Genomic DNA, 23,998 nt, shown 5'->3' on the forward strand with positions numbered 1-23,998 from the left:
TCACCACACTATACAAGCGTTATTAGATGACAATGATAAAAGGAAAGCACCTGCTTCCACAGGTCAAAACGTCCAGGGGCGCCTGGCACGTGGTAGAGGGTCAATAAATGTCAGCTTCCTTTTGCTGTGTAACCAGGGCTGCCTCACAGCACACCTGCCTCACAGCACACCCGTCTCTAGCTGCCGCCATCCCCTGTTCTGATTTCTTCTTCCTCCCTGGCCCAGAGGTCAAAAGAAAATAAGTAACAAAAGTAGGAAGTAAATAAGAATTTAAATGTTGTCTGGTTACCTTAGTCTTTAGCTGAGACGCTGGTTTCTGCTGGTTTCAAACCGGAAACTATCCCACTAATACTGATATTAAGAAGTCCCAAGGCAATAAGAAGGATTTAAAGTAAACAAGTTCTAAAAATCTCTTCCTGGTTTACAATTGTGTTGAAGGTATTAGGTCAGTATTATGCTTACCTCTAACACCTGAAAAAAAATAAAATTTAGCCACTATTCTTAGTTTTCCCTTCAAGGAGATTACACCAGAATAAGTACAAAAAAGTGCAAAACTTGTAGGCTGTGTTTCAAAGCTTCTAGATTGCTCCTCTGAAACTTGGAATGCATTTCCCACTTTGAAATAAATATTGTTATAAAATATGGTTAAATGTTGCAAGGTGAAAATACACCTGGTTCCCAAAACGTAACTGAAATAATATAAAAAGTTCTACTCCTCTTTTTCTTCTTTCTACTGAGAAATTGGAGCTGAGGTCCAGGTTTTGGCATCTTTTCATATAAAGAGGATTTCACATGTCTAGCAAACAAAAGTCAGTAACTACCTATATTACACAACCAACTTTTAGGCTATTATATCAACACTTAAGCAAGTTTAAATTTAGTGATTTTAGGTGATTCTTCAAGTAAAGATGAGCTCTACCTCTAACAGACTACTTGTCAGACAAGGAAAACGTTTACTTCTGTATTTACTAAAAAGAAAGAACTGTTTAAGGAAATTTAAGTAAACTGAATACTAAAGACAAAAAAATAATACTTAGAAGTCATATCAGGCAACATATTAGAGATGTTAGATAAGGAAATCAGATACAAAAAGGCAGGGAAGGAGAAGGTACTGGTATCTTTCTCTACTTCTAACACCTTGAGACAAAGTATACTATCATCTTAGCTATGTAAAAATTAGTCTCAAACCAAATTCCTTGAACCAAATATGACGCTAAAGTAGTTTTAAAGTACTTCAAGCCAAGAGTTAATAAACTGATTAAATGTAGAGTAGGGTATTATATATATATATACTGCTGTTCAGAGCAGAAGATACACAATTAATTTTACTACCTTGCACTGAAAGAACATGTAGCAGGTAGCAGGTAAATTTTCATAAGAAATACCAATTATTTATACTACTATATAATTTGGTAAAAAACTGATAATATCACAGCTCAAGTTATTTCAAATTCTGCTTATTCTAATAAATAGCAAAATTGTCCAATTTCTTCATTACATTGATTCCTTATGTGTACATTTTTAAGATTGTGATTTTTTTCCTAATTTCTAGCATCTAATCATGCCTAATCCTTTCTAAATATTTTTCTCTCTATAATCTCCCCCAAACCCATCTTTTTCCTCCTCCATCTCAACTAATAGTTTATTCTAAACCTTGGTTATTTCCTTTGGCATGATATCCCCGTCCGCCCGACCCAAATACAGTGGCTTTCAAATGCATAGATATCTGTAGCCGAATTAAGCTATAGTATTTGATGGTCCCTGCAACGTCGACCTTACCTAAATTTTCTTCTCTCTCATCTTTCCCTCCCAATCTTCCCTTTCACTTCAGTGTTACCTGCTTTACATTTAGAATTAAGCTTTCATTCCATACACCACCAACTCCCTTACCCTCCCTCAGTATTTTCCATGTAGCACCACCACTCACTTGTTTAACAGCAAAAAATATTCCTTACTTGGTCATCCCTATCTGTACTTTTTCCCCATTCTCCAAAAATTAAAACATGCAGCATGGCTCAATCATTTTCTCGTCCTAAAATTTAATGTGGGTTTACCTCCTTTTAAAAATTCTAGGGCTTCTCTGGGGGCGCAGTGGTTGAGAATCTGCCTGCTAATGCAGGGGACACGGGTTCGAGCCCTGGTCTGGGAAGATCCCACATGCCGCGGAGCAACTAGGCCCGTGAGCCACAGCTACTGAGCCTGCGCGTCTGGAGCCTGTGCTCCGCAACAAGAGAGGCCGCGACAGTGAGAGGCCCGCGCACCGCGATGAAGAGTGGCCCCCGCTTGCCGCAACTGGAGAAACCCTCGCACAGAAACGAAGACCCAACACAGCCAAAAATAAATAAATAAATAAAAATTAATTAAAAAGAAAAAGAAATAAATTATTCAAAAAAAAAATCTAATTTTAGAAACACTTGTTTCCTTCCTATTTCCACCCTGCGCCTCATGCCCTCTCTAATTATAAAAGGAAAAACACCAGTCCACTAAGACGAAATCTTCAAATTATTTTCAATGGCTCCTAATCAGATAAAAAATAAGCCACAAAACTGAGCATCCATCACCCCCAACACATTTACACGTTTGTACTAATTATATATGCAAGTAAATCTAAATTAATATGCATACAGTATAAAAAAAGAAAAATTTTAGAAGAATGAGATAGAGATGAAATAAACTTTTTAAATGTCTTCATACCATTATTAAACTAGTATCTCAAAGTACAATATATACATAGGGTGAGGTTTGACATTAATGATAATGGATATAAATTCATACTTCACACAGTCTCAAACTTTTTGTCCAATTTATCAGATCTGATTAGTCTGTGTTTTTATTAGACAGCCAATATTTCTACTTTGTAATGTATTTGATGAGCTCAGAGTAGGAGTGTATGTCAAGCTTACCTTTTCCTTGTTCACCCGTATTTGTCTTACTATTGTTACTGTTATTATCTTGGAGGATTTTTTCTCATAAAAAATCTTTTAAAATGTGTATCCATTTGAAGAGGGTTGATTCTTGGTAAAATTAAATAAATCCATGTAACTAGGCAGACAAAAACCGTAACACACTGCACAATGCTAAAAGTGAAGAAGGGTGAGGACGCCACACGTGAAGCTGATTCAGGACACTCCGTGTGTGGTTCATGACACATAACCACCTAGTCTACAGACCACTGGCAGTAGGTATTTTAAATATTTGCCAATGCTTTTTTCTTTTGCCAGATAAAAAGTTTTAACAAAAGTTCTGCTATTTTCCTCCCATACCTTCAAGTGCATTATTTTAGAGACCACTGCACTAAAGACTAGGTCCCTAACATACAGCTGGTTCTCAATGAATATTTATGTATTGAATAAAAGCAACATATCCGCTATTTTGATTTTTTTGGATGTTGTGCACATTATGTTCGAGGACCATCATGTTCATCAGACCCTGTCTCCAGGAAAACTTTTGAAGGTAAAAATTTGAGGGGGAAAGGAATTGTTTACAATGTCAAGTTTTCTTCACAAAGGATCCATATCTTTGCTTTGTGTCTTTCTGTAATACTTCTTCCTAGATTTAGTTTGTAATTTTTGTCATTATGTTGAATGTTTGTTTTTTTGTTTGGTCATTTCCATTTTTAACTAATGACTGCTAATGAAGAGAAAGCTATTAGTTTTTGTATATTTATTATGTATCACCATCTCAAAATTAATTATTAATTCTACTTGTTGTTTTCTACTAAAGTCCCCCTGAGTTTTCTCAGCATTATATAATTTGAAAGCAGAAATAATTTGTTTTTTTCTAATATTTATACCAACAATTTACCTATTCTGTCTTATTTCAATGGCTAGAACTGCCAAAGCAATGTTTAATAATAGTGACGATGATGTAAATGATGATAGGAAGTATTTGTCTTGTTTCTCATGTTAATGGAAATAGCTTCAGTGTTTCATCAATTTGCATATGATGTTTGCTTTCTTTGGGGGGGACTATCATATTTTAATAGTTTCCTTTTATTTCAATGTTATTAGTTTTTTAAAAATCAGAAATGGCTTATTTATAAATGTATTTTTGCTTCTAATGTTATAATAATCTGCGATTCCCTTTAAAATGAATATGTTGGCAGACTAGTGACATTAACTCAGTAATTATATAATTTTTCTTTTTGACACATTTTACTGGGTTAGATTTGCTTTAAGTTATACTTATTTACAACTATTTTAGTTAGTGAAATTGACTTATTTTCTTTTTGGAGTTCCTGTCAGATTTTTGTCTTAAGGTTTTTAAAGTTTCATAATATTAATATACTCAATGTTAAATTTTAATAGTGTGAGGCTACACTGTCTGATATAGTAGCTACCAGTACATGTGGCAATTTAAACATAATCATTAAAATAAAATAAAACATTCAATTCCTCAGACCCACTAGCCACTTTTAATTGCTCAACTGCTACCATATTATATGGCGCAGATGTCACACTCAAAACAAAGAAAGTCTCTCTCTCTTTCTCAGCTTTAAAATTCTAAAGCTTTTTCCATTCCTGTTGTAAGTGCTATTGAAACTACCCAACTCATAAGTCTCCACATCATATTCTTGAAGCACTAAGAAAATATTCCCAGACCAAATCATTCTTCACCCACGTGAAACAAGAAGCAATCATCATACAAATGAACCTGATTCTTTTATGCAACAGTAAAGGAACAAGTCCTTTAATCTACTGGCTATAAGGCAATCTTTATACAGTAAGTCATGTATAATACTAATACCAAAGAAACAAAATCAAAAAACTTTAATGCAAAAAGTACCCCTCAAGAAAGGGCAATGGCAAATTGATCATTAAGTTTTAAATTCCTTTTCATTCCCTTGTATAATAGATAACATCATAATATGACACCTAGAGTAAACTTTGACCTCCAGTTTTATTATAAATGACAGATATAGTTACAGAAAACAAAAAACAAAACAAAACCAAAAAAGCTGATATTCCAGTGACTTCATCTATTTCAAACCAAGAAAAGTTAAATCCAAAGAACTCTTTTAGAAAACAAGCTTATTTTTAAATTCTCTTTTATTCAATTCTAATGCACAGCCATCAACTAAGCCAATTTTGGAAAATTAGAATACTTGCAGAGAAAACTCATTTCCTTTGTTAAAAGCAGACAAGTACCAGCTTATTAAGAAAGAGCCTTTTGTTTTCAGACCACGTGCTAAAAAGTTTTTTTTAATAAAACTTCAAAATACTGTTTTTAAATAAACAAAATTCTTCCTGTTCTCTAATCTTTATAACACTGAAAATTTGTGCCCAAAAAGTTTATAAGGATAGTCAACAAAAGATCTTCCCCTTTTTAATTTTTAATCACAACTGCCTTTGAAAATGATTCAGCATCCATTTAAACCCACAAATAAAAGCTTTATTTTTATTAGTTTTAATTAAAACTGCTATTTATTATAGGTGTTTAAAATCTAAAATACAAGTCTTTCTTCTAGACAAATGAATTGACTCACATTTCATAATATTTCTTTGTTTGAAGGAGTGCTTTAAAACATTACCCTGCCAGGAAGGAAAAATTCTAGTAATTTAGTTTTAATACTCCTTTCATACTTTTGAATTCTCAGAAATTCAGCTATTGTTGATAAGTTGACAAGACTATGTCAGATGTCAAAAATTATCTGTTCAGTATTTTAAATCTATTAACTCCAAATGTCTATCTACGTAAGAAGTCAAATAAAAGTTCCTAATTTTAATCTTTGTTTTTCTCAATCAATTTTAATCTTTTTTTTTTGATACAATAATGTATACCACATACAATTCCATTTGTATTAACTGGGGGAGGGAATTTAGGGTAGGAGGAAAGGAAATATTACTGAACACACAATAATCTGAACACTTGCCCTTGTGTGAAAATCTTAAGATTTTCATTTTTATTAAAATCTTCATTTGTCTCCTAAAGGGGTGGGTTTGTGTCAAACCAAAATGATTCTCTCCCTCTTTTGAAATAATGACCCGTTTTATGTTCTGCTTGGTTAATATGCGCTTCTCCTGGACGCCTAGTTTATATCAGAAGTGAAAGGACCTGCTCTACAAGGGTGTCCCTCTTGGGAGGTAAATGGAATAGCTCACATATGCTGTGATTTGAGTCTTCTTCAGGAAAAAGGTTCTGCAGCTCTTCAGTCCTCCAAAAGGATCAGGAGGACACAATAGTATAGATTTGGTATAACCTTCCCCATTTTTGGAAAATAGTTAACAAAATTCAGCCTTTCAAACATCTACTGCCTACTCGGCACCAGACACTGAGTACTGTGGACGATACAAAGATCTGACATATGGTTCCTGCGGTCCCCAAGGACATTTACAAATAACTAACACGCAGCAGGAAATTATAAGTATCCCAAGGACTGTGAGTTTAGGGGAGATTACATCCAGCTACAATTGGAGCTAGCTGGGGGAGGGGGGAGTGCTCAATGATAACCTCATAAAGGATATGCAAAGACAGGACAAGGCAGGGACTCTTGGAAAAGGGGAAATAAGGATAGAAAAACTGTAAGCCTCAGAGCATGTTTCAACTTCTTCAGAGGACAGAGCACATGGAAAAGGAGCCTTAACATTAGCTACAGTCAAAATATTTTGACTACAAGCATAATAATTAATAATCAAATAGGTTAAACCTAATACACCTCTAAAGTAAACCAATTAGTCTAACCACAAGAAATTTATATACAAGGAAAATTTACAAACTGAAGTGAAATTATTAAGGTGCACTGGAAAATAACACACACACACACCGCATACAGAAGAAGAAATCCTTTTTTGTTTCTTAATCATAGTGAGGTGTGGGGAAAATGTTAATTTAAACTACAGCTTCATCAGCTTACTACTATCACAGTTTCCTTTTAGGCTGTCAGTATAATGCTACAGGATGATTCCCTGGCGTTTTGTTCTAAACCCACAAATGAGATGGTTATGTGAACAGCTGCAGCTCCCTTCCTGCATTTCAGAAGCTCTCGGAGTCCACACACTTGCGGCTCTGTATAACTTCACACAAAAGACTGGCAACTGGCCAAGAAACCCCTGCCATGGTGTATATTCCCCCAAGGTCCAAGATCTGCCATTTAATTCCAATTCAGCCATGAAATGACTTGTACTTTAGCATACTATACCAATATAAAGCAAATTAAATTCCAGTCCTAGTTAATAAAGGTATTCCTCTAAAATGCAATATACAAAGACATTAAAGTATACAGTCTATATTTTTAAAGAGACCTACGAATATAAATCCACTCCATTAAGAAAATTCCAAGAGAATTCTTTAAATTTCCTCAAAGAGTTACTATTTCCTCATAATCTTACCAACAGCAAGAAAACCCACTGCACACAGAGATTTAATTGCATTTCCAAATTTCCCCATTAAACATTTCATGCACATTGCTAACTAAAAATCAAGAAGAATGAACGTTTTCAGCATCTGGTGCATACAGGTTGACATGACCTGCAATGATGACTGTGAGACAGATACCTCAAGAATGATCTTAATTCCTGCTGTTTAAAGAGAAATACTTACAACCTTACAGAAACACAGGGTTCTGTCAATTAGATAGCTGTGTCATTCTAGTATATAAGTGTCCTGAGGGAAAGGGGGGGAAACTAATGAAAACACTTTAACAGCTTGGCTAATGCTTGATTTTTGGAGGAAGGAGTGTTTCATGAGAGCAAATAATAATAAACTGAGCACTAGGTTCAGAAAATCTTCCCACGATTTTCACTTTTACTGATGTGTCTTCATCTACCTCCAGCTTGTCTCTCTTCCACGTCCGGACATCTTCCACACAAAGGATCACTGAAATACTAGTGATCTACAGGACTAAACCTTACAATGTTTTATTCAATAGCCACAGTGTAATAATGTTAAACCTGTAAAAATGTAAACTTGGTAAGCCACTGACCTTTTTTTCTTCCTTTTGGTGGGACACCTTTCTACAATACAATAAGCAGCTAAGGATAATGTCGAAAGGATTAGCACAACTTCAGTAGAAAGTGTGAATCAAAAGCAATATTTGGACTTTAAATCCCCATCCCTGCCCAGAATTGCCTTCACGTAACATTCGAGGGCTATATGGCAAAAACAAAAACAAAAATAAAAGGGCTCCTTTATATGGCGCTTTTTTTTTCCTTTCAATGTCAAAAACCTTTCAAATTCAGTAAAATGATTAAAACCATAAAGAATTATTCATAATTTACTAGTCAAGGAAAGAAATTTGCTTCACGCCAAAGTTAAAACTGTAAAATACACTGACTCTTTGAGCATACCGAATGGATATGGATTGTTAAACATCACTTGCAACCTGAATAACCTGTTCAAAGTAGTCAGAAAAATTCTTACTTTATTGTCATTTATATGAAACAGACAATGTATAGTATATTACAAAGAGAGAACAGGGCCTCCAATATCCTTTTAAAGGATGTGACACTTAAAAAAAAATTAGCCTGAAAGGCTACACACAAAATTCTTGATGTTTATCTACAGAGTAGAAGAGGAGAGTGGAACTGTGTTGGGACAGGGGAGACTGTCAAAATAATTTTTTAAACAAAGAAGTTAAAAACTTAAGATTATATAACAAAACGTTAACTGGCCAGTAGGAATGTGGGTTTTTATCATACTATAATAATATTATCATATTATTCTTCAATTAAAAACAAAACAAGAAAAAGAAAAGGAATTATAATGAACAACAACAAATACTTTTCATTTCCCTGAAGCTTAGTGGGATGGGAGAGAAGAGGAGACCTAGAGGTGGAAAGGGCAATGCAAATTTACATCCGAATGAATAAGGACAGGCCTTCCCGACAGCCCCAGTCCTCTGTGAATGCCAACAGGACTAACAGGCAGTAATGGCAGCCCCCACTGGCTTAGAGACTGCGGGGAGGGGAAAGAGCGAGGAAGACGAGAAAACGCCTGCGCACACACAGTAAAGGAATATCATTTTCAGATAATATTAATACTTACCAGTATGTACTGTAGCTACTGCAATCCATACACACTGTGTGCTGAGCTTTTTCTTGCTTTTCTGATTTCTTATGGTTGGTTAAGGGTATTTGTGCATCTTCATAATGTTTTTTTGCATGGCCATTCACATACCTTACAAAAATCAAATGAAAATATATTTTAATCTAAATATTGCTTTGGAAGTTAAAGTAGCAGGAGATGATAATAAAATCAGATGGTTATCAAATCAGAATAAGAAAGAATTCCTTCTAATAAAGAGCATTCAATCCTGTAAGAGCATTCATTACTTAGTGATTTATTAAGCTGAGTACTTAAAATATGCTCCTTTTTTGCAATCAAATACAGTCAACTTATTATTATACACAAGACTAGGACCAAGCAAGGAAAGGCGTTATCTGTGCAAATCAGTTTCAAACCATTGATGTTATCACTTATCAACCCCTTTGCTGATACTTTTGCTATAGCCTTTTTCTTTTTTTAAGTTTTCTTAGGCTGCTAACTCCCAACTCAGCTATTATCAAAGACAAGCTTTGCAAACTAAATTACTCAATCACTGCCCACAGGGCCATAGGCTCTGCTTAGGTTGCTGCTTAATATAAAACATGAGAGTCAGATATGGAAACAGGATAATCTCCCATCTCTTTCTCATCAATATGGCTTCAGATCTTTCATTTGAATGCCTGAATAATCACTCCACTATAGGTTTGTTTAAAAGAAATCCAAACAAAATAGAAATTATCTTAAGCTTATATAAACTGTTATTTCTTACTACATGGGCAAAGATAATCAAAGGTTGACTACAGTCAGAAAAATTTTCTAACACTTTCCAACTCAGATTTAATAAATCATTTTATCACAAAAAGCAAAATGAAACTGAAGTAAGGGTTCATCTACACCTTCACCTAAATACTGTACAATGCCATAACTGACCACTACTTGAAGACCCTCATAAAACAAAAACTTCCCAGTTCCTAGAAAGCTGCCAATTTACAGAAGGTAAGGCCTAATTGTAAACTCAGAACAGTCAAAACAAATGTCGGTTAAATAGTGCCAAAGTAAACCTGCTCAGGGAGTTAAGGTGACATTTTTGTCATGAGGTGCCTTAATTGTACAAGGAGCAACACTTACCTTGGGGAAAGTAGGATAGTTTGTGGTAAGTAAGGAGGATCAACTCCAAGCCTGGCCGCTCTACCCCAGGAAACCTGGAAGCATCAGAGGCACTACTAACCTCAACTCAGAGTTTGATCACATTTTCCCCCCTTTTTTTCACTGTAATAAACATAACCAAGACTTGTGTGTAGGGTCCTCTGTTCACAAAAGTGGACTAAAATGAATTTTTAATCCCATTGTATATATGGCTGAGTTAAAATAAAAATAATGATTAAGAGTATAAACGCAAAAATTAGACAGCCTGGGTTTTAGCAGGCATTATCACATGCTGGCCTGGTGAGCTTGGGTGAGTTACTTAACCTCTCTACTTCTGTTTTCTCACTTATAAAACAGAGATAATAGTACTTATATCTCATGGGTTGTTAGGTGATTAAATAATCCATGGCTCAGAATGCATGAATGAATGAATAGTACATATAGTTCCTTTAGCCACCATACTGTAGCCTCCAAATGTACTAGGTATTTCCGTGGTTACTGTAATAAATGTCAGTGATAAAGTAAGAAGTGTATTACTGCTAACATTAAGATTAGCAATGTTTTGGCTAATATTCAAATACATGTCAGAAGTTAGCAGACATGTATAAACTACCACATAAAAATAAATATTTCCCTCATCTAGTTTTAGATTTTAACCAATTTGGTCTAAAAAGGAAAAGTGTCAATATACATGTCACAGATTTTTTAACAACAATCACAAAAAATTGGAAAAATAACTTAAAAGGGATGGTGTCATGAAGACCAATACAATATATAACTCAAATATACTCCTGATAAAGTACATTTCCTAGTTGAAAGAATATTCAGTTTAAGACTCCCCTAAAGACAAGTGGTCTAAATTACTAAAAAAAAATCGTCATTCTTGGCAATCAACACCCAGGATTACATGGCAAAAGAAAATTAGCCAATCAGCTATGTAAAATGAAGATCCACATGCAGGTTACTCTCATTATCTGTGTAATCTACTTAATTATATTTCTCTGAAACCATGTCAGATTTCCAAATTTAAGATTGCTTACAATTGGAAACATACTACCTACAGAGCCTAGAAATTTTTCAATTTATTTTTCCAATACCTACTTAGAGAACTGTTTGTTGCTTGCTGTTAAGAACACTAATGTCTCCACTTTTTGAGAGTATGTCAGGTCTTTTTGTTGACATATGACCTTCCAGATTTAGGCTGTAAAGCACTATGAGACAACTGGAGGATAGAACTATATAAATTTTATTGCATTATAATTCTCACCTCTCAAAATCTAGGAGAGGAATCTGTCTCTTCAAGTGCAGAATTTAAGTGCTTCTACTTTTCTTCTTTTTTTAAAAAAATGTTATCTGTACATAGTATTTTCAGGTTCCCCAAATCCTAGAGATTTCAAAACCACAATAACCACAATTAAGATATGCAGTTAACATTTTCCAAAAGTACTCTTAAGTGTACATGGAAAAATAGACTCAATTCCAGGACTGAAAATGTGAAAAATCAAAAGTTAACTGAACAAAGATGCTCTCTTCATGCAATGAGGGTTTACGAATAACGATGGGGAAAACCGTCCAAATAAATACAATATAGATTTCAGCCTGTGTGACTCAGTATGATTTCCCACCTCCTTGCTGCTAAGCTACTAACTTCTGAAGTAAATTCAAAGCAGATTTTCTAAGCTAAAAGAGCCATAGAAATAAATGTGCTACTACCAGACACACAAAGTTTGATATTTATTTGAGTTTGTGCTAGAAGAAAGAATTACTTAAGTATTTAAGTAACATCATTTTGAATCCAAGAACTGGGAGGAAATGCTCAGGCTTGAACTGGGTTTGGGAGTGTTAAGTTCCTAGAAAGCAAAAATGTCTTAACGGAACAATGATATATTTGGTACATCTCAGCATAAATAATGAACTCCACAGTGAGACCATTTTCGAGGGAATTCCTTTATCTGTTTTGTTTTCAGAAGAATGATGTGATATCTGGGATTTGATTCAAAAGTCAGTAAAGGTAGGGAAGGGTAGGTAACAGGTGAAACAAAATTGGCCACATGTCAATCAAATATTACTAGTAGACTGTCTTGATCATCAAATTAACTCTTCTGAGTATCAATATAAAGGGGTTTTCCCTCCTACATTCTCCTCAGTTCCATCATGGAACAAAGGGATTCTATTAGGACAGGGAAGCCCTACAGAGAATTACATACACGCTATGATTAAACAATGGTGCTAAATAAATCCAAATCAATAAAACTTTGACATAAAGCTTAAAGGTAAACTGAAAAAAGCAAGTTGGGTAGTGAAGTAATAAGCATGTCACCTACCTTCCACAGTGGACACTTGAACAAGTCAAACAGACCCAGGGGCTTTTGTTGGACCGGCACACTAATAAAAAGAAAAATACACAATATGCCAATTGTATCACGTTATTTCCCAGTTTCTCCCCTAATCTGTAATACCACATCCTGTAACACAAGTTATAAATTCCATGGCTGCTTAGGCGTACTGAAATCACAAATCCTTGCTTTGTGAGTGCATTTACACAAAACGGTTGCCTAATTAATGTTACACTGAAAGAATCTAAACGCATGTCCACAACAACTGCTCATGTTAATTGCGGACTCAACTCAAATAGTTTAACCACAGGTTAAACACTTTTCTCCTTTATTACTTATTCCTTTTTTTTTTCCAACAGTCTCTGACAAGTTAAGGACAGTCTATTTTCTCATCAAAAGCATTTTTAAGGGAATTCCCTGGCAGTCCAGTGGTTAAGACTCCGCGTTCCCAATGCAGGGGGCATGGGTTCCATCCCTGGTTGGGGAACTAAGATCCCGTATGCCGCATGGCGCAGCCAAAAAATAAATAAAAAGGCAAAACATTAAAAAAAAAAAGATTTAAAAGAAACCATTTTTAAGTCTAATTTTTTAATCACGTGTCTTTACCATACAGATCATATACTACTATAAATGACAACTCTTTCAGTTTATTTAGTGAGAGGCATAACCTAAGGATGCAATTCGGAAGACTAAGCCCAGTTCTTCCCAAATTAATGTCTCAAATGCATTAAATATAATTCTAAATAGGATAACTGCATGTAATTCTTGCTGAGGGTATAATCAGGACATTAATTACTTTAGTTTGAGTATTATAGGGACGCGGCAGGCAAAAAGGGGTATGAAAACTTTTAAAATACTGATTACAATTTTGCTTGCTGTTTACTTATTCAATTTTAAGCCCAATAAACATAACAATGATTTTAAAAGGGAAGGGATATAAAAATCACCTGGAACAAGCTTTTTCAAAACACATATGTTCTACTCAGGCAGAGACATCTACATTGGGGTGGGTACAGAAGGACAAAAGAACATGTCTATTTTGAGAAAAGCAACTTCCCAGGTGATTCCCTAATACAACCACTTGAGAACCGCTAGTCAGCCTCTTAGGGGCCATGAGAGGGCCACCACAGCACACCCACACACTCAGGATTATAATAAATCCACTGCCTGGCACACAGTATATGCTCAATGAACAGTTGTTGAAACAAAGTTTAAATTTCTTAGTTTAAGATACCAAGCTCTTCCAAGATCTGATCCCTACTGTATTATATTGGTCCTGTCTAATCATACATCACAATCGGCCTTTCTCATTGTTAAGAAAAATTAGCCAAAACTGGAAATAAAGTGAATCAAGAACTATAAGCCCTTTCAATGTATAATAAAACACATTATACCATGAATATCCCAAAGACATTTAATTATAATACCATTGTTTGACCTGCTGTTTACTATTGATTAGGACCCAAATTCTATGAAGTTACAGGTAAACTTGTAGATTTTTATTTGGTAGAGATAATATCTGTCTGGCAGACTCCAAGGGCTATGGTTTTACTACCCTGCAGGACATTAATGGGTTTTATATCTAGCCTAGCAATTTACTTCAACATTCATTCTTCAGTATCTGCATTCACTCAATTCCTCAAATGCTCTTGGAATCAGCTTTACCATCCTGCTGGTTCCCTTATTAATGAGTTAAATAAATCTTTGACATACATTCATTCTACATTTGGGAGGGGAGGAGACGGCAAGGAAGAATAGGAGAGTACAGTGATATACTGCCCAAGGGCCTCTGCCTTTCTGCCCAGCACAGGGCTCTAACTATTTTTGAATGAGAAAGCTTTCAGTGGTAAAAATCCCCTTCCAGTTAGCCAAGGGCCTGACCTTTCCTTAGTGCATTACATTAACCGCTAGGGCCATCCTGAAGGCATTTTAGTTTTTTACTCAGCTGGGTCCAATTTTGTTATATGTGCATGTAAGTCACATGACAAAGGCTAATAAGAAGAACGCCAAACTGCTAACAGCAATTATTTTAGGCAAGTACAGGAGAAGACTATTGTGAGGGGAGACTGTTGGCTTTTTATTTGTACACCCCTGTGGTATTTGATTTGTATCAACAAAAATATGACATTTTTATAGTTTGAAAAGAAAGTCCTATAAAGTACATTTTTAAAGGGAAAAATAAATTAGAACACAGTTTACTTGAAACATATTCCTGGTCTGCGATATAACTTGAAGGATTAAAAAACTACAAATATTATATAGTTTTATTCCTCCAGCAAGCCTTTTTCTTTTAGTAAATACTAAGAAACACTGTACTCAATCTGGAAGAAGTTTAATATTATCCTGAAATAAGTAATTATGTTATAATAGTAAGTTTAGGCCCAAGTTTTTAGTCATTTACAGGTTTTTGTTTTTTGTGTAATTATGGGAAGATTTTTCCCCCTCCTTTGAATGAGGAAAAAAAGAAAAATCTAGAACAAAATCACTGTTACTTTGGTGTGTTTCCTACCAAGTGTTCACTTTTCCCCCGATGGCTGTAAAGTGTGTGTATGGACAAAAAGTACATACAATTTTGTGATCTAATTTTTCCACTATCAGTATATTAAATGCATTTCTTCATGTTACTGAATCAGAACAGTGAACTCTAAATCTAGTCTTATAAAATCTCAATTACCTCATAAAGTTTTATCAGTTTTTTAATTTCTTAATCTCAAATTTTCAAAAATATACCCTAAGCCTGAGGGGAAGAAATGGGGAATAACTGCCTAATAGGTATAGGGTTTATTTTGGGGTGATGAAATGTCTTGGAACAAGATAGAGGTGGTAGTTGTAGATGTACTAAATGCACTGAATTGAATTGTTCACTTTAAAATGGTTAATTTTGGGAATTCCCTGGCAGTCCAGTGGTTGGGACTTGGTGCTTTCACTGCCAAGAGCCCAGGTTCGATCCCTGGTTGGGGAACTAAGATCCCACAAGGCGCATGGCATGGCCATAAATAAATAAATAAGTAAATAATATTATGTTATGTGAATTATACCTTGATTAAATAAATAGGTGCTTAAGACAGGGATGAGGAGAAAGAATAAAAGGAAATAAAATAATACTGACTTTCAAAAACATCGGAAAGAAGTGACTGTGCCTTTTACTAAATCTCAAAAAAGACCTCACTTTCTAAGTTAAGAAATCAAATTTCTTTTATCATGAATATTTACAATAAGAAAGTTAAGACTTAATGTGTGATAAGACAGTTGGTCTTGGCTATTTAAATGACAGTACTCTCTGAGGGCTTAATAGTTTCACACCAGAAGAACATTTGAAGGCTAGGAAACTACAGAGAAAAGGGTATTATGGGGCATTCTGAAGCCATTTATTACACTGCTTTGGGGAATATTCACTCTGTGTATATATACCTTATCCAAATTATAAAACCTTTAAAGTACCCAAGACAATTAGAAAATAGAAGGAAAAATACTGGCTTTAAATTAAACTCTCAATTATTGCTACAAATAGAACAGGTCGTAGCATGAGTAAATGAATACCTGCAATAATCTTAAATTCATTTATTTTAATCACCTTAAGGGGACATACTTTATTATAAAAGGTAGTCTCAATTTATAGACAGATGGGTTTCAAGTTTATCTGTAGGATGAACAAATTTCCCATGGAAACTGCATTAGAGGTTTGCAGGCTATTTTATAAAACTCTACAAGAACCATAACAAAACTCAAATACTATATTGTGTGTGTGTGTGTATAAAATAAAACCATACACAGTCAATAAAAAATGTTTTTAAGCTATAAATATACTATCTATTCAGCAGAACATAAAAATATTAAACTGAAGGGGTTTTATTTTTTAAATCTTAAATGCTGGTGCTTGAGAGAAAGAGGTTAATAAGGTTGGAAACTTGTAGAAGTTCAAAAAGATAAGTCTGAAAACTTATAAGGGCTCTTTTTATTATGCCTAATTACACTTCAAGGTGACGTCATGGCAGGGAAGCCATGCAGTATATTTCTCACACTGTTACACGTGGCCGCAGCAGGGTCACTGGATCTCATAAACAGAAGTCTGGTCCTCTTTCACTCAGATTATGAAATTTCCTCAGTTACTCTCCTCCAGCAATCTGTCCCGTACGCTTAGATTCTTCCAACCCCAAGCTCGGGTTTCCTCTCTCAGCTCCTAGGCATCTCAGCCTGGGGCGCTGGTACTATCCAGCTCCCTTCACTCTCCTCCTGCTGCTATAGCCTCAGAACTCTCCTCTGGCCCTGTCCTCACCCTCAGCCACGAGCTCTGCAAGTTGGCAGCAGCACCCCTTTGCGGGGAGTGGAGAATGTCGATCCTCTCCTAAGCTAGGGCCATTTCCCACAAGGTAGAAGCTCTGACACAGGTTGGGCAGGAGAGACAGGTGAAGGAGGCCCAGCCTCTAAAACATGCTCGCATTCATGGCTTCTTCCTAAAGCCCCCAAAAGCCTTAACCCTCCTGGAAACTAGGAAGGGACAACTGATGGAGCGCAAAGGCAGAGGGAAGGCATCCAAGTGATCTACAAACCAAAGTGGTTTCACTCCTTGCTACTCCCATGCAGGGAAGAACAGTCTGCTCCTTTACCAAGAGACAAAGAAGGGCAGAAAACCAGGGAGTTCTATGGGACTTCTCTGGTGGTTCAGTGGTTAAGAATCCACCTGCCAATGCAGGGGACACAGGTTCGAGCCCTGGTCCGGGAAGATCCCACATGCTGCGGAGCAACTAAGCCCGTGCGCCACAACTACTGAGCCTGTGCTCTAGAGCCCGTGAGCCACAACTACTGAGCCCTCATGCCACAACTACTGAAGCCCACGCGCCTAGAGCCCGTGCTCCGCAACAAGAGAAGCCACCGCAATGAGAAGCCCGTGCACCGCAAGGAAGAGTAGCCCCCGCTCGCCACAACTAGAGAAAGCCCGCGTGCAGCAACAAAGACCCAGTGCAGCCAAAAATAAATAAATAAAATAAATTAAAAAAAAAAAAGAAAACTAGGGAGTTCTGGGCTTAAAGGGGCTTATTTACACACGAATATCTTTAGGTTGTGTTCAGAAGGCAAAATGGCATCCACAGCAAATATAAATTTCTTCCCACTGATCTTCAATAGCCTTATTATTCACTACATAGAACCTAATAAGATAGAATACATTTGATATTCAAGGCCCATCAACAATTCTCCTGGAATTCTAAATTTTTTTTATAAAACATCATGCACTAGTGCTTACGATACAACTTAGTCACTGTCTCTACACGCAAAATAGTTCAAGCACTCAGCACTGACAGGCAAGCCATTTATAGTGCATCCATTATTCAATAGTTGCTTCAACTGGCAGAGAGGCTCTTGAGCTTCTTAAGAATTCAGAAAGGTGAGGCTCCAATGACTAGGATTCTAGTCCTGGCCCTATCATTACTAGCTACAGAACTGAGAACATCACTACTATTCTGGGTCTATTTCTTCACTGTAGAATAAAAACTAGGTGATAAGCATGCCCCCTCTAATTATAAAAGTATTCAAAGAACACAAGCAAAAACAGATTAAATAATCATATCATTCCCTATAGATAAAATTCTTCCAACTCCACTCTCCTCCTAATTTTCTTAACAAAAAGATTAACTGCTAGTGTAGTATAATTTTCTAAATCAACAGCCTTCAGCTTTTTTTCCTCCTCCCACAACCCTTGAGAGGCAAACACATTCCCAGCACATTGCCTGTCAGTAACAGCAGCTCACTGCAACAGCGAGGTCAGAAACTGTGTGGAATCGCTGTTCAAAACCATTGTACAGGGGTTTCCCTAGTGGCGCAGTGGTTAAGAATTGGCAGGGCACACAGGTTCAAGCCCTGGTCCGGGAAGATGCCACATGCCGCGGAGCAACTAAGCCCATGCGCCACAACTACTGAGCCTGCGCTCTACAGCCCGCGAGCCACAACTACTGAAGCCTGCATGGCTAGAGCCCGTGCTCCGCAACAAGAGAAGCCACCGCAATGAGAAGCCCGCGCACCGCAATGAAGGGTAACCCTGCTCACCACAACTAGAGAAAGCCCGCGTGCAGCAACGAAGACCCAACACAGCCAAAAATAAAATAAATAAATTTATTTATTAAAAAAAAGAAAACTGTAGACAAACATGCTGCTCCAATAGTAAAACTCAGAATACCACGCCCCTACCAACAACACACAGTTTTTAAAGTGCCACACTAAAAAACCAGCAACCCATAAGAAAATATTCATAACGTGTTTTTTCAAAGAGCAAGTTCTTTATTTAATATTTATCTAGTACATACTATGTGCCAAGCACTATTGCACTTTACTGTGCCACTTTATAAATATTACTTCATTTAATCCTCTACAGTCCAATGAGGTGTGTACTATTATTGGCCTGTTTTATAGATAAGGAAGCTGAGGCACAGAGAAGTTATATACCTTGCTAAGTTAGTAAGTGACAGAACTGGAACCCAAACTCGGTATTTGAAGGCATGGACTGTTGCAGAGCAGTAAGTCCAGAAGGTTGTCATTTTTGCTTTAGAAAGATTATGTACTATGTGTTTCTGTGTATATGCTATATACCTGTATATAAACTGCTTGAAGTCTAGAAGGGTACGTAGTAACTGTTAACAGTCATGTAAAAAGAATGGGATGGGGGATTAGAGCCACATGGACCTACTTTCGACTATACTGTTTGAATTTTTTCAGAAAGCATTACTTCTTTTATAACAAAAATAAAGTTTAAATGTCTTAAAGATACTGGTATTATAAAGTTGTCCTAATGAAATAAACTTACTCTAAATTATTAAGCATGAGTGGTAAGTGAAACCAAAATCCTAGATTACAACTCTACGGGTGTGTAAACATATGATCAATGAAAAATATTTGCAGCTGTTATTCAAAACACACACACACACACACACAACACACTCCATAGAAGTATCAATAGTAAAAGTGTTATTCCTCTCGAAACTGGAGGATAGGGCAGAATTATCATAAAAATTCTATAAATATTCCAGTACATATACAAGTAGAAATATACTCCAGGGTTAACCCAGCTTACCCTCCAACTGATATATTTTTAGACGTTTAGAGCAAGGCGCATAATCTTCTTTATACCATAAATGCTCTTTGAACCACATACTCATGAGTCTATTCTATGCTAAAAGTTATGAAGTCTCTTCTATCTTCAACTTGAATCCTCTGAAATTACCGGGGGAAAGACTGGTAAAGTCACATAAAGAAAGCAGGAACTGGGCCTTCACGTAGTCCAGAAAAGAAGAAATCCAGCGATATTAAGCAACCGCCAGAGGTGCCAGAGCAGCCTGAGCCAGAGCAGCCTGAGCGTAGCCAAAATCACTTCCTGTGTTCCCACCCCTACCGCCACCTCCCACCCCCCCCCACCCCACCCCCAGCACTGCGGCTCATTCTGGGAGTGCACACTGGGTTCCCAGGGAGCAGGAAAACAGGAGAAGTCTCTTACAAAGCAACAGGCAGCGCCCAGGGCTAAAGAAGTGAGCTGATGCACAGCTCAGGAGACTAAGCGGAGGTCCAGATGCTGAAGGAGGAGGAGACCAAGCATGAGTACCAAATCCAAACTGCTCAGAAGTGGCAGGCTGGGGCTCACAGAAGATCACGGAACCAAGAGCTCAGGGCCAAGGCAGGGAAGGCAACTATGAAGTAAAGCTTACCTCGGTTGCCTTTCTGCTTCGCCCCATGAGAATCTTTCCCACCTTCCTCCTCTGGCTTCAGTCCCATTCTTATTCAAGGCCGGCAATTAGTTAATCTCTCCTGAGTCATTAGATAAGTAAATGTCTGATCGGTTTTCTGATAAAGTCACAGTTATTTCTCACAACCATTCCCTCCTTTCTGCTTAATGGCCCTATGATAGATTAAAGATGACCACTCCTCCCATTGAGAGGCAGGTCTATGTCCTCTTTCCTTGAATCTGGGCAGGCTCTGCAGTGCCCTGACTAACTGAATATGGCAGAAGTGACTGCGTGTCAATTTGCAGGTCTGAGTTTTAAGAAATTGACAGCTTCTTTTTATTGCTTGCTCTTGGGGAAGCCAGCCACCATGTAAGAAGCCGAATCACCCTGAGACCAACACACTGTGAGAAACCCAAACGACACAGAGAGACCTTGCAGAATGTGACACCATGGGGGATGGGGGGTGGGGGGGACAGAAACAGAGAGCAGGAGCACAGAGGCACAAGACATGTGAGTTAAGAAGCCACCATGGAAGTGGATGCTCCAGCTTCAGGTGCGCCAGCTGAGACAGCCCCAGCCAAGCTCCTCCTGAATTCCTGACCCACAAGATGATAAAAATAAAATGGTTGTTCTAAGCCACTAAGATGTAAGATAGTTTGTTATGCAGTAATAGATGATCAGAACACTACCTGTAGAAGGAGGGGTATCAGCGATACAGCATCTACCGTTCACCCCTGCCAAACCACTCATGGGAATGACTGACATTGTTGTTTAGTAGAAGTGAGGATGAGACCCTTTGAGAGGTTCTACTCCATAGGAATCAAAAACTATCCAAAGACTAGACTATCCCCTCTGCAACAGGGGTAGTAAGACAGTAAAAACACTGCAGTCTGTCATCAACTAAGCTGCAATCATCCTTTGGACTGGCTCTTTCTGTATCGCATTAATATTTTAAATCCAGGTGTGCTGTCATTACCATAAGACAACCTAATTCTTGAGCAAAACATCACTCCTAATGTTGTCCTATATTGTAAAAAAACAACCTTCAAAAATCTCTAAGCCACTATTCCCGTATTCTACTCTAAATAATTCAATTCTTCTTTATCCAAGATAAATAAGGATTACCTGGTTCTCTTTAAGGGGCACCATCCTTGGCTCTCAGAGGCTAATTTTGAGACTGCTCTAGCCAACTTTCCTAATCTTTTTCATGTCAGCACATGCATGGAAAATGATAACATCTGTATGGTGCATGCACATAAACTGAAGAGTCATCGCAGGGCCAGAAGTGATCTGTTTGGAGGCTCCAGTCACCCTTAGGCTGAGGGGATCGTTATCTCAACACATATGTAATCCTTTTATGGCCCTTCTGATGGAAAGCTATGTGGTCAATCTTTTTACCTGGTTATCTAGCAATGCAGGAGGAGGTTGCCCTTCTCCTCCAATGCCCACTTGTTGGAACAAAAGACTGGAAGTCATCAACCAGCTGCATTATCTAGGAATCCAAGATGCTCCTCTGAGTTTATACTACTCACTAACGTGCTGAGACCTGTCGGAGAAAATGGATGCCCAAATCCTTATTTCTATCCTATGTATAACTGTCTTATCCTACTGCCATTCTATAACCCAAGGGAGCAGCCAGTTAACAGTATGACACAGGAATCTAACATGAATTAAATTAAAAGAGAAAATGAGTACTTAGGTGGTAAAACAGCATTGACGAGTATGTAAAAGGAAAAGTCAACTGCTTAAAATGAACCTGAACGTAGACTAAAAATGTTTCCAAGGCCACTTCCAGCTCTCTGATTTCAAGGTTTCCCAGACAGAAATATAATTACAATAATGTATTTCACTTCCACAGCCTTGAATGTATTTGTAAGATCACCATAGATGGGAAGATAGGAGCAGGCAGACAAATAGTTTGAAGTATTATTATAAAATCACTTACACATTATTGCTCACATGATTAAAAAGTTAAAACTTTGAATCTTCCCTGAAGATACCCAATAATACAAAAATATATTTGTACAAGGCTGTTAGCTGCAGCATTATCTGAAACTGCAAAATACTGGAAACAACCTAAATGCCCAAAGATAGGAGAATGTTTGAATTCACTGTGACACATCACAAATGGAGTACTATGAAGCTGTTAAAAAATAATAAGTAAAATTTCTACAAACATGGAGTGATATCCAGAACACACTATTAAATGAAAGAAGCAAATTCCAAAAGAGTATACTTAGTTTGCTACCTTTGGTGAGAGAAAATAAGAAAATACTCATGTACCTGCTTTTTTTTTTTTACAAAAAGAAACAGGAAGGATAGATAAAAATAATTGGTTGTCTACATGGAGCGGATAGGAGTGAGTAGAAGGGTTAGGTAGTAACACTTCTTGGTATGGCTTTAACTTTTGGAACCATACTCATGTTTTATATACTCAAAAAGTAAAATAAAATCAGCAAGGATGAGGTGGAAAAAAATCTAAAATGGAAATCAAACAGAAACAAACGAAGCTAACTGTAAATCCAATAAATCAGTGTATTAAAAGATGGAAGGAAAGGGAAGGAAACAACCCAAACAACTTTTTTTTTTTAATTAAGTATTTGTTTATTTATTTATTTATGGCTGTGTTGGGTCTTCGTTTCTGTGCGAGGGCTTTCTCTAGTTGTGGCAAGCGGGGGCCACTCTTCAACGTGGTGCGCCGGCCTCTCACTGTCGCGGCTTCCCTTGTTGCGGAGCACAGGCTCCAGACGCGCAGGCTCAGTAGTTGTGGCTCACGGGCCCAGCTGCTCCGCGGCACGTGGGATCTTCCCAGACCAGGGCTCGAACCCGTGTGCCCTGCATTGGCAGGCAGACTCTCAACCACTGCGCCACCAGGGAAGCCCCCAAACAACTTTTGAACATAACACTTCATATTTTGTGAGTATACAGACAAAAAGAAACTGTAAACAAATAGTGAACTCGTTATAAGGAGTTTTCTTTGCAATGGTATGGGTTAGCAGTTTAGAACTACTTTCTCTGATTATGGCATGGGGCAAACAAGTACATACGCTGAGATAATGGGAACCAGATTCTCTCTGTTAGAGAAGGGCATTACAAATACAGAAAGGGCAAGACTAGATCCGTACTGCTGAATTGGAATTAAAGGTATCAAAATGAACTCATGGTTACACACACACACAAATATAGACATGTTTATTTATTTATATATATTTATATTTCTTAGCTCCTATTTGCTCAGAGATCTTAGTTTATGAACCTTATTCCCCACTGAAAGGAATGATGGCTACTTGGAGAAATGGCTGATTCCAGGACTGGGGCAGGCTGAGTACAAGATGAGCCTGGAGCACCTTGCCATGCCAGAAAGTAAGAAAGGGCTCCAAGAACAATAGGGGCATGTCAAAATTATGACCTAAGGAGGCTCCCACTAGCCAAATCTAAGACAATTTGAGCTTCAAAATAAATAACAGAATGTCACAAAATAAAATAAAAATCTATGAGTCCATGTTAATAAAATAAATGAATAAACAAGTGGGTGAGAAAGGAAAGCTCTTCCCTGTATATACTTAGAAGAAATAAGTTAGAAAATCAACATCTTGCAACCATCCTAGTAATAACTGATTCAGTCAACAATCATCAATGGATGCTAAATTACTAGATGAACGTTTGATGAGGAATAAGACATCTATACATAAAATCTCAAAGCATCTCCTACAAATTACCTATTAATAACAAAGGGAAAATAGTAACTTTACAGTAAATAACCTTGCAACTATCACCTTAATTATCAAAGTTAACATCACCAAAATGAGACAAACCAACCTCATA

General features: G+C 37.0%; 2 protein-coding genes across 3 annotated transcripts in view; both read right to left on the reverse strand.

The window, feature by feature from the left end:
• The window catches only part of USP3 (ubiquitin specific peptidase 3), a 95,952-nt gene that overhangs the window by 57,312 nt on the left and 14,642 nt on the right, over positions 1–23,998 (reverse strand). The window contains exons 2-3 of one of the 2 annotated variants that reach the window (XM_061180216.1): positions 12,453–12,513; positions 8,983–9,114 (exon numbers count right to left, since the gene is read on the reverse strand). In XM_061180216.1, coding sequence (XP_061036199.1) covers positions 8,983–9,114; positions 12,453–12,513 — 193 coding nt within the window. Of the gene's footprint in view, positions 1–8,982; positions 9,115–11,395; positions 11,455–12,452; positions 12,514–23,998 lie in introns of those variants that run through there. The other variant, XM_061180217.1, reaches the window with a different exon arrangement.
• Positions 12,462–23,998, reverse strand: part of APH1B (aph-1 homolog B, gamma-secretase subunit) — a 267,402-nt gene continuing 255,865 nt past the window's right edge. Inside the window, exon 8 of the transcript XR_009699387.1 lies at positions 12,462–12,513. The gene's annotated coding sequence lies outside the window, so the exon portion shown is untranslated. The remainder of the gene's footprint in view (positions 12,514–23,998) is intronic.

This window comes from Eubalaena glacialis, chromosome 2 (genome assembly GCF_028564815.1).
Source record: "Eubalaena glacialis isolate mEubGla1 chromosome 2, mEubGla1.1.hap2.+ XY, whole genome shotgun sequence".
NCBI classification, from domain to species: domain Eukaryota; kingdom Metazoa; phylum Chordata; class Mammalia; order Artiodactyla; family Balaenidae; genus Eubalaena; species Eubalaena glacialis.